The sequence below is a fragment of the Gadus morhua genome, chromosome 4 (assembly GCF_902167405.1).
Source record: "Gadus morhua chromosome 4, gadMor3.0, whole genome shotgun sequence".
NCBI classification, from domain to species: Eukaryota; Metazoa; Chordata; class Actinopteri; order Gadiformes; family Gadidae; genus Gadus; species Gadus morhua.
The window spans coordinates 43,112,187-43,122,186 of record NC_044051.1 but is presented as its reverse complement, the minus strand read 5'-3'; the positions used below and the strand labels follow the sequence as shown (position 1 = coordinate 43,122,186).

General features: G+C 48.8%; 1 protein-coding gene across 2 annotated transcripts; it reads left to right on the top strand.

Annotated features, from left to right (window-relative positions):
• The first annotated feature begins 715 nt into the window (after positions 1-715).
• LOC115542120 (coagulation factor VII) lies at positions 716-8,332 on the top strand. Of its 2 annotated transcripts, XM_030354252.1 has the most exons (9): positions 716-870; positions 2,602-2,765; positions 3,508-3,532; positions 3,858-3,971; positions 6,119-6,259; positions 6,469-6,581; positions 6,849-6,969; positions 7,451-7,989; positions 8,020-8,332. In XM_030354252.1, exons 1-9 carry the CDS (start codon positions 780-782, stop codon positions 8,224-8,226), a joined length of 1,515 nt encoding a protein of 504 aa, XP_030210112.1. In that variant the 5' UTR covers positions 716-779; the 3' UTR covers positions 8,227-8,332. The 2 variants fall into 2 exon arrangements, with proteins under 2 accessions (XP_030210112.1, XP_030210111.1); XM_030354251.1 differs by having other exon boundaries at positions 7,451-8,332.
• The last annotated feature ends 1,668 nt before the right edge of the window (positions 8,333-10,000 follow it).

Below are 10,000 nucleotides of genomic sequence, written 5' to 3'. Positions count from 1 at the left end.
CCCCCCCCCCTGGAGTCCTACCTGGAGGGTCTACGACCAGCAGGATGTCCTTCACAGCTAAGCCCATATATGGATGCAGGTGTCCTGGTCCAGTTCCTGGTACTGTGGGTCTCCCTGGTTCAGGGTGAATTAATTGATCAGTTAATGAAGAGGTTATATAATTGGTAGGTTAAATTGACTCGTGGGGGTTCTATAGGGCAAGTGACTGGGGGGGGTCGATAGGTCATGTGACTGGTGGGGGTTCTATAGGGCAAGTGACTGGGGGGGGTCTATAGGTAATGTGACTGGGGGGGGTCTATGGGTCATGTGACTGGGGGGAGGTCTATGGGTCATGTGACTGGGGGGGGTCTATGGGTCCTGTGACTGGGGGGGGGGGGGTCTATAGGTCATGTGACTGGGGGGGGTCTATGGGTCATGTGACTGGGGGGGGGGGCAATAGGTCATGTGACTGGGGGGGGTCTATGGGTCATGTGACTGGGGGGGTCTATGGGTCATGTGACTGGGGGGGGTCTATGGGTCATGTGACTGGGGGGGGTCTATAGGTCATGTGACTGGGGGGGTCTATGGGTCATGTGACTGGGGGAGGGTTTATAGGTCATGTGATTGGGGGGGGGTCTATGGGTCATGTGACTGGGGGGGGTCTATGGGTCATGTGACTGGGGGGGGGTCTATAGGTCATGTGACTGGGGGGGGTCTATAGGTCATGTGACTGGGGGGGGGTCTATAGGTCATGTGACGCGGGGCCTCCAGACTTTGCCCCCTGCAGGAAGACAGACAAGATGGCGGTTGCTCTCGGCGGGTGGGACAGCATGCTGCTGCTGAAGCTGAACCTGGTGTGGTTCACCCTCCACACCTCCCACAGCGCCTCAGGTACGCCGTGTGTGTCTGTGTGTGTTTGTAGTGCTTTCATGGTGTTGTTTTATTGTGCAGTGCTGTGTAGTGTTGTGTAGTGATCTGTAACTGGTCGTACGGTGAAGGCTCCGCAACATCAGCCTCATAACGTTGATTATTAATATCACTTTAGACCGACCTGTTAGTTATACATTCATGTTATAGCACCGTGATATTCTAGTCTATTCATATTATAATAATGTTTTATTATTTTATTTATTTTATTTTACACAATAAATGTTAACATATTAATATTTAAGTGTTGGTACCAGCAGATTCTTTAGCATATCATATTAATATGAACATGAGTATGATATGAAAATAGTTAGTTGTATATTATGTTCGTATTTGAATACAGTGTGTAGTAGATTGTGTTGATTGTGTCCATGTTGTAATGAGTGTAACATTGATACAGTGTGTAGTAGACTGATTGTGTCTGTGTAGTATAGTGTACTGATTGTGTGCGTTCAGTGTGTGTTGCACTGATTGTGTGTGCGTTCAGAGGGTGTTGTACTGATTGTGTGCGTTCAGTGAGTGTTGTACTGATTGTGTGTGCGTTCAGAGGGTGTTGTACTGATTGTGTGTGCGTTCAGAGGGTGTTGTACTGATTGTGTGTGCGTTCAGTGAGTGTTGTACTGATTGTGTGCGTTCAGTGAGTGTTGTACTGATTGTGTGCGTTCAGTGAGTGTTGTACTGATTGTGTGCGTTCTGTGTGTTGTACTGATTGTGTGCGTTCTGTATTTTGTACTGATTGTGTGCGTTCTGTGTGTTGTACTGATTGTGTGTGTGTTTAGAGGGTGTTGTACTGATGGTGTGCGTTCAGTGAGTGTTGTACTGATGGTGTGCGTTCAGTGAGTGTTATACTGATTGTGTGCGTTCAGTGAGTGTTGTACTGATGGTGTGCGTTCAGTGAGTGTTGTACTGATTGTGTGCGTTCAGTGAGTGTTGTACTGATGGTGTGTGCGTTCAGTGAGTGTTGTACTGATGGTGTGAGTTCAGTGAGTGTTGTACTGATTGTGTGTGCGTTCAGTGAGTGTTGTACTGATTGTGTGCGTTCTGTGTGTTGTACTGATGGTGTGCGTTCTGTGTGCTGTACTGATTGTGTGCGTTCAGTGAGTGTTGTACTGATTGTGTGCGTTCAGTGAGTGTTGTACTGATGGTGTGTGTTCTGTGTGTTGTACTGATGGTGTGCGTTCTGTGTGTTGTACTGATTGTGTGCGTTCAGTGAGTGTTGTACTGATGGTGTGCGTTCTGTGTGTTGTACTGATTGTGTGTGCGTTCTGTGTGTTGTACTGATGATGTGCGTTCTGTGTGTTGTACTGATTGTGTGCGTTCAGTGTGTGTTGTACTGATGGTGTGCGTTCTGTGTGTTGTACTGATTGTGTGTGCGTTCAGTGAGTGTTGTACTGATGGTGTGCGTTCTGTGTGTTGTACTGATTGTGTGTGCGTTCAGTGAGTGTTGTACTGATGGTGTGCGTTCTGTGTGTTGTACTGATTGTGTGTGCGTTCAGTGAGTGTTGTACTGATGGTGTGCGTTCTGTGTGTTGTACTGATTGTGTGTGCGTTCTGTGTGTTGTACTGATGATGTGCGTTCAGTGAGTGCTGTACTGATTGTGTGCGTTCAGTGAGTGTTGTACTGATGGTGTGCGTTCTGTGTGCTGTACTGATTGTGTGTGCGTTCTGTGTGCTGTACTGATTGTGTTGTTCCAGTACTGCGTAGCGGCCCGAGGGCCCATGGGTTCCTGGGCAGGCTGCGGCGGTCCAACGCGGGCTGGTTCGAGGAGCTGCAGAGAGGGGACCTGGAGCGCGAGTGCCTGGAGGAGCGCTGCTCCTACGAGGAGGCGCGGGAGGTGTTCGAGTTCACCAAGACCACCGTCAGTACCTGGACTGCAGGACAGATACCCATTATATACCTCATTTATATACCTCATATTACAGTATAATCACCAAGTCCACCGTCAGTACCTGGACTGCAGGACAGATACCCATTATATACCTCATATTACAGTATAATCACCAAGTCCACCGTCAGTACCTGGACTGCAGGACAGATACCCATTATATACCTCATATTACAGTATAATCACCAAGTCCACCGTCAGTACCTGGACTGCAGGACAGATACCCATTATATACCTCATATTACAGTATAATCACCAGGTCTACCGTCGGTACCTCTACTACATGATATAGTATACCAGTATATAGTATATTCCTAACCCATTATTTACTATATATTACACTAGGATATAGTATGCCTCTAACCCCTAACCCATTATATGCTATATATTATGTACAATATACTGTATATTATATTCACCAAGCCTACCGTTAGTCAATAAATGTATACACGCATACACAATGTGTAGATCTTAGGGGTGTAACGGTACACAAAAATCTCGGTTCGGTACGTACCTCGGTTTTGAGGTCACTGTTCGGTTCATTTTCGGTACACCAAGAAAACAAATTGCAAAATATAAATTGCTAGTTGTTCATAACCCCTAGTATATCTATATCTATACATCTATATCTATCTATATCTATCGAAACACTGTATGTATTTATGATGTTGTACGTTTAAGAAAGAGGTAATCATGAGTCTTGCCTTCTCCTCAGGATGAGTTTTGGAGTCGATACAACAGTAAGAACAACAACATGACACAACATAACACAAAGTAACACAACGTAACACAATGTTCCAACACAGCATAAAAACTCAACCTAACACAACTCGCCAAAACAGCACAATGTTAAAACTCAACGTAACACAATGTCATTCATAAGACAACACAACAATTCAGGCTATCAACACAATGTCACAACATAACACAACCTTTAAAGACGCCAACGACACTGTAACTCAATGTAACGCAACATGAGAACACAATGTATCTAGACAACACAGCATAACACAATGTGACAACACAAGTTAACACTGTGTAACAACACAACGTGTGTGCGTGCAGCTGTGGATGTGTGTGCGTCCGGGCCGTGCCTGAATGGAGGGAGCTGTTCGGCACACGGATCGTCCTTCATCTGCTACTGCCAGCCGCGCTTCAGCGGAGCCCACTGCCAGCTGAGTGAGGCCCTGATACATAGCACCACCTTAATACACACTACACACAACACCACCTTAATACACACACTGAGCTGAGTGAGGCCCTGATACACAACACCACCTTAATACACACACTGAGCTGAGTGAGGCCCTGATACACAACACCACCTTAATACACACTGTATACACACAACTTCACCTTGATACACACACTGAGCTGAGTGAGGCCCTGATACACAACACCACCTTAATACACACACTGAGCTGAGTGAGGCCCTGATACACACACTGTATACACACAACTTCACCTTGATACACACACTGAGCTGAGTGAGGCCCTGATACACAACACCACCTTAATACACACACTGAGCTGAGTGAGGTATATACAGTGTGTATACACACTGTATACACACAACTTCACCTTGATACACACACTGAGCTGAGTGAGGCCCTGATACACAACACCACCTTAATACACACACTGAGCTGAGTGAGGCCCTGATACACAACACCACCTTAATACACACTGTATACACACAACACCACCTTAATACACACACTGAGCTGAGTGAGGCCCTGATACATAACACCTTAATACTCACACTGAGCTGAGTGAGGCCCTGATACATAACACCTTAATACACACACTGAGCTGAGTGAGGCCCTGATACATAACACCTTAATACACACACTGAGCTGAGTGAGGCCCTGATACATAACACCACCTTAATACACACACTGAGCTGAGTGAGGCCCTGATACACAACACCTTAATACTCACACTGAGCTGAGTGAGGCCTTGATACACAACACCACCTTAATACACACTGTATACACACAACACCACCTTAATACACACTGTATACACACAACACCACCTTAATACACACTGTATACACACAACACCACCTTAATACACACACTGAGCTGAGTGAGGCCCTGATACATAACACCACCTTAATACACACACTGAGCTGAGTGAGGCCCTGATACATAACACCTTAATACTCACACTGAGCTGAGTGAGGCCATGATACATAACACCTTAATACACACACTGAGCTGAGTGAGGCCCTGATACATAACACCTTAATACACACACTGAGCTGAGTGAGGCCCTGATACATAACACCACCTTAATACACACACTGAGCTGAGTGAGGCCCTGATACACAACACCACCTTAATACACACACTGAGCTGAGTGAGGCCTTGATACACAACACCACCTTAATACACACTGTATACACACAACACCACCTTAATACACACTGTATACACACAACACCACCTTAATACACACTGTATACACACAACACCACCTTAATACACACACTGAGCTGAGTGAGGCCCTGATACATAACACCACCTTAATACACACACTGAGCTGAGTGAGGCCCTGATACATAACACCTTAATACACACACTGAGCTGAGTGAGGCCCTGATACATAACACCACCTTAATACACACACTGAGCTGAGTGAGGCCCTGATACATAACACCACCTTAATACACACTGTATACACACAACACCACCTTAATACACACACTGAGCTGAGTGAGGCCCTGATACATAACACCACCTTAATACACACTGTATACACACAACACCACCTTAATACACACACTGAGCTGAGTGAGGCCTTGATACACAACACCACCTTAATACACACACTGAGCTGAGTGAGGCCCTGATACATAACACCACCTTAATACACACACTGAGCTGAGTGAGGCCCTGATACATAACACCACCTTAATACACACACTGAGCTGAGCGAGGCCCTGATACATAACACCACCTCAATACACACACTGAGCTGAATGAGGCCCTGATACACAACACCACCTTAATACACACACTGAGCTGAGTGAGGCCTTGATACACAACACCACCTTAATACACACACTGAGCTGAGTGAGGCCCTGATACATAACACCACCTTAATACACACACTGAGCTGAGTGAGGCCCTGATACATAACACCACCTTAATACACACACTGAGCTGAGCGAGGCCCTGATACATAACACCACCTCAATACACACAATGAGCTGAATGAGGCCTTGATACACAACACCTTAATACACACACTGAGCTGAGTGAGGCCCCGGCCTTGATACATTAAAAAATACCTTAACCGTTCTGACTTCTGTTCTCCAGAGCTCTTCGACGTCCCAGAAGACTGTCTCCTTGACAACGGCAGATGCGAGCACTTCTGCGAGGACACTGGAGGAAGCAGGACGTGTTCATGCGCCAAGGGCTACTTCCTGTCCGCGGATGGGAGGAGCTGCCTGACCAGGGGTAGCATGCTGCTATTGTTACTAGCACTGGTAGTGTTGGTATCGATGGAACAATGCTAACCTAGCATATAAACCTATCAATCAGAACATAGCATGTTAACGCTGTTGATGATAACGTAGCAATACGCATTTAACGTATTTTCATAATGTAACACTCAACTCATCTTCATAAAGTAGCATTTATCGCCATGACACCTGTCAATTACCCAGAACCCTTTGCCTGTGGGACTGTTCCTGTTCTGGGAAACCAATCAAACGCTCTGGATCCACGTGCACGCATAGTAGGAGGAAGTGAATGTCCGAAAGGAGAGTGTCCCTGGCAGGTACACACACACACACACACACACACACACACACACACACACACACACACACACAGACACAGACACAGACACAGACACACACACACACACACACACACACACACACACACACACACACACACACACACACACACATGCTCTGTGAGCTCTAGATGTAGTGTAGTGTTGCTCTGTGTGCTCTGTGGTTCAGGTCCTGCTGAAGACCAGGGGGAAGGGGTTCTGCTCTATGTGCTCTAGATCTAGTGCTCTATGTGCTCTGTGGTTCAGGTCCTGCTGAAGACCAGGGGGAAGGGGTTCTGTGGGGGGATTCTTATCAGTCCTCGCTGGGTGCTGACGGCGTCACACTGCCTGGAGGACATCCAGGCCCAGAACCTGCAGGTGGTGGCAGGTAACCTGTCTGTCTCTCTGCCTCTCTACCTGTGTGTCTGTCTCTCTACCTCTGTGTCTACCTGTCCCTCTCCCTGTCTTGCTAGCTGTCCCTCTACCTGTCTGTCTGTCTATCTACCTGTCTGTCTGTATACCTGTGTGTCTACCTGTCTGTCTCTCTACCTGTCTGTCTGTCTGTATACCTGTGTGTCTACCTGTGTGTCTCTGTGTCCAGGTGAGCATGAAACTGAGGTGGAGGAGGGGACGGAGCAGGTGCTCCAGGTGTCTGTTGTCTGTCTGTCTGTCTGTCTGTCTGTCTGTCTGTCTGTCTGTCTGTCTGTCTGTCTGTCTGTTTACCTGTCTGTCTGTCTGTCTGTCTGTCTGTCTGTCTGTCTGTCTGTCTGTCTGTCTGTCTACCTGTCTGTCTGTCTACCTGTCTGTCTGTCTGTCTGTCTGTCTGTCTGTCTGTCTGTCTGTCTACCTGTCTGTCTCTCTGTCTCCAGGGGAACACGACACGGTGGTGGAGGAGGGCACGGAGCAGGTTCTCCAGGTGTCCCGGCTGCTGATGCACGAGGCGTACGTCCCCCTGACGGCCGACAGCGACGTGGCGTTGCTGCGGCTGGCGGCCCCGGTGCGCCTGTCGCCCTACGCGCTGCCCGTCTGTCTGCCCACGCGGCGGCTGGCGGAGCGGCAGCTGTGGGCGGTGGGCCGCCACACGGTGAGCGGCTGGGGCCGGCGCGGGGAGAACGGGCCCACCTCCCGCCTCCTGCTGAGGGCCCGGGTGCCCCGGATCCGCACGCGGGACTGCGAGGAGCGCAGCGGCGTGCGCATCACCGCCAACATGTTCTGCGCCGGCTTCCTGGACGGGACGCAGGACTCGTGCAAGGGGGACAGCGGGGGTCCGCTGGTGACGCAGTACCGCAGCACCGCCTTCCTGCTGGGCATCGTGAGCTGGGGCAAGGGCTGCGCCCGGCCGGGCAACTACGGCATCTACACCCGCGTCTCCAACTACCTGGACTGGATCCACGCCCACACGCAGGAGGTGGACGGGAACCCCACCCGCACGCAGGAGGTGGACGGGAACCCCACCCGCACGCAGGAGGTGGACGGGAACCCCACCCGCACGCAGGAGGTGGACCGGAACCCCACCCGCACACAGGAAGTGGACGGGATCCACACCAGCACGCAGGAAGTGGACGGGAACCACACCCGCACGCAGGAAGTGGACGGGAAGCACTCCGCACACCCTGTCCCGCCCTCTGAGCAGCCCCTGTCCTAACGTCTGGTCACCTCCTGTCCTGACATCCGATCACTTCCTGTCCTGACGTCTGCTCACTACCTGTCTCGATCGACTGCAGAAATAAAAAAATATAATAAAAGGAGAACACCTGTTTTATAATGTTAGGATATCCTATTAAATGGTGTGTGTGTGTGTGTGTGTGTGTGTGTGTGTGTGTGTGTGTGTGTGTGTGTGTGTGTGTGTGTGCGTGTGTGTGTGTGTGTGTGTGTGTGTGTGTGTGTGTGTGTGTGTGTGTGTGTGTGTGTGTGTGTGTGTGTGTGTGTGTGTTTGTCTGTCATGTAGGAGGAGGGTCGACCTGAGATATTGATCCACTGGTCAGATAATTTAACTTCTAACAGCTCACTGCCAGACTCCTGGTACTACTCTCTGTAGTACCACTCTCTGTAGTACCACTCTCTGTAGTACCACTCTCTGTAGTACCGCTCTCTGTAGTACTGCTCTCTGTAGTACTGCTCCCTATAGTACTGCTCTCTGTAGTACTACTACTCTCTGTAGTACTGCTCCCTGTAGTACTACTCTCTGTAGTACTGCTCTCTGTAGTACTGCTCTCTGTAGTACTGCTCTCTGTAGTACTACTCTCTGTAGTACTGCTCTCTGTAGTACTGTAGTACTGCTCTCTGTAGTACTGCTCTCTGTAGTACTGCTCTCTGTAGTACTACTCTCTGTTATCCAAAGCGACCTCCATTGGTCAGGGTTCCTGTTGTTCTGTGTGGTTCTACCCTCAAGTCCCTCCATTGGTCAGGGTTCCTGTTGTTCTGTGTGGTTCTACCCTCCAGTCCATTGGTCAGGGTTCCTGTTGTTCTGTGTGGTTCTACCCTCCAGTCCATTGGTCAGGGTTCCTGTTGTTCTGTGTGGTTCTACCCTCCAGTCCATTGGTCAGGGTTCCTGTTGTTCTGTGTGGTTCTACCCTCCAGTCCATTGGTCAGGGTTCCTGTTGTTCTGTGTGGTTCTACCCTCCAGTCCATTGGTCAGGGTTCCTGTTGTTCTGCGTGGTTCTACTGTAGAACGTTGCTCAGAGCCATGTGTCGGCTCTGGGCCCTCACCAGCCCCGCCGCCGCCACTGGTAAGACCCTCAACTAGTAACTCTAACTAGTGAACTCTAACTCTAACTAGTGAACTCTAACTCTAACTAGTGAACTCTAACTTTAAGGGCCCTATTTTAACGGTCTGGAACGCAAGTGAGAAGTTCCAAGTAGCTTTATGGGCGGTTCTACGGCGATGTTGCTATTTTACCGGCGCATAGATGACACTTGCGCCCGGCACAAATCTAAAAAAGGGTTGGTCTGAAGTAGCCTAGTTACCCGTAGGTGTGGTTTGGGCGTAACGTCCAACAAACCAATGAGAGTGCCAGCTCCCATCCCCTTTAAGAGCCATGAGCGCATTTTAACCTGACGAGTTGATATTTTGACAGCGCGTCTGCAGCCTCCGATGAGACGGATGCGCATGAATTTCAAACTTCAAGTGGCTCAGTTTATGGCCAAATAATATGGCCTAATTCACACAGGGAATAGCGTGTTCGGTGTTTGCAGATGCATAGATTTAAAAGTACAACTTATTACCGCTGTATCAGCTGTTTTTTCCCAAATAATTTACCAAGAATGTGTGGCTAGGTAGATGAGAGAAGCAAAGTGTATGCGCGAGGTGCACAAGCAACATTAAGCATGCGCCTATAAAATAGCATCTGAATAAAAAAGACGTCACTGATTTTGAACCAGGTACTTTCTGGTTTGTGGCGGAATTGTTTTCTGAAACT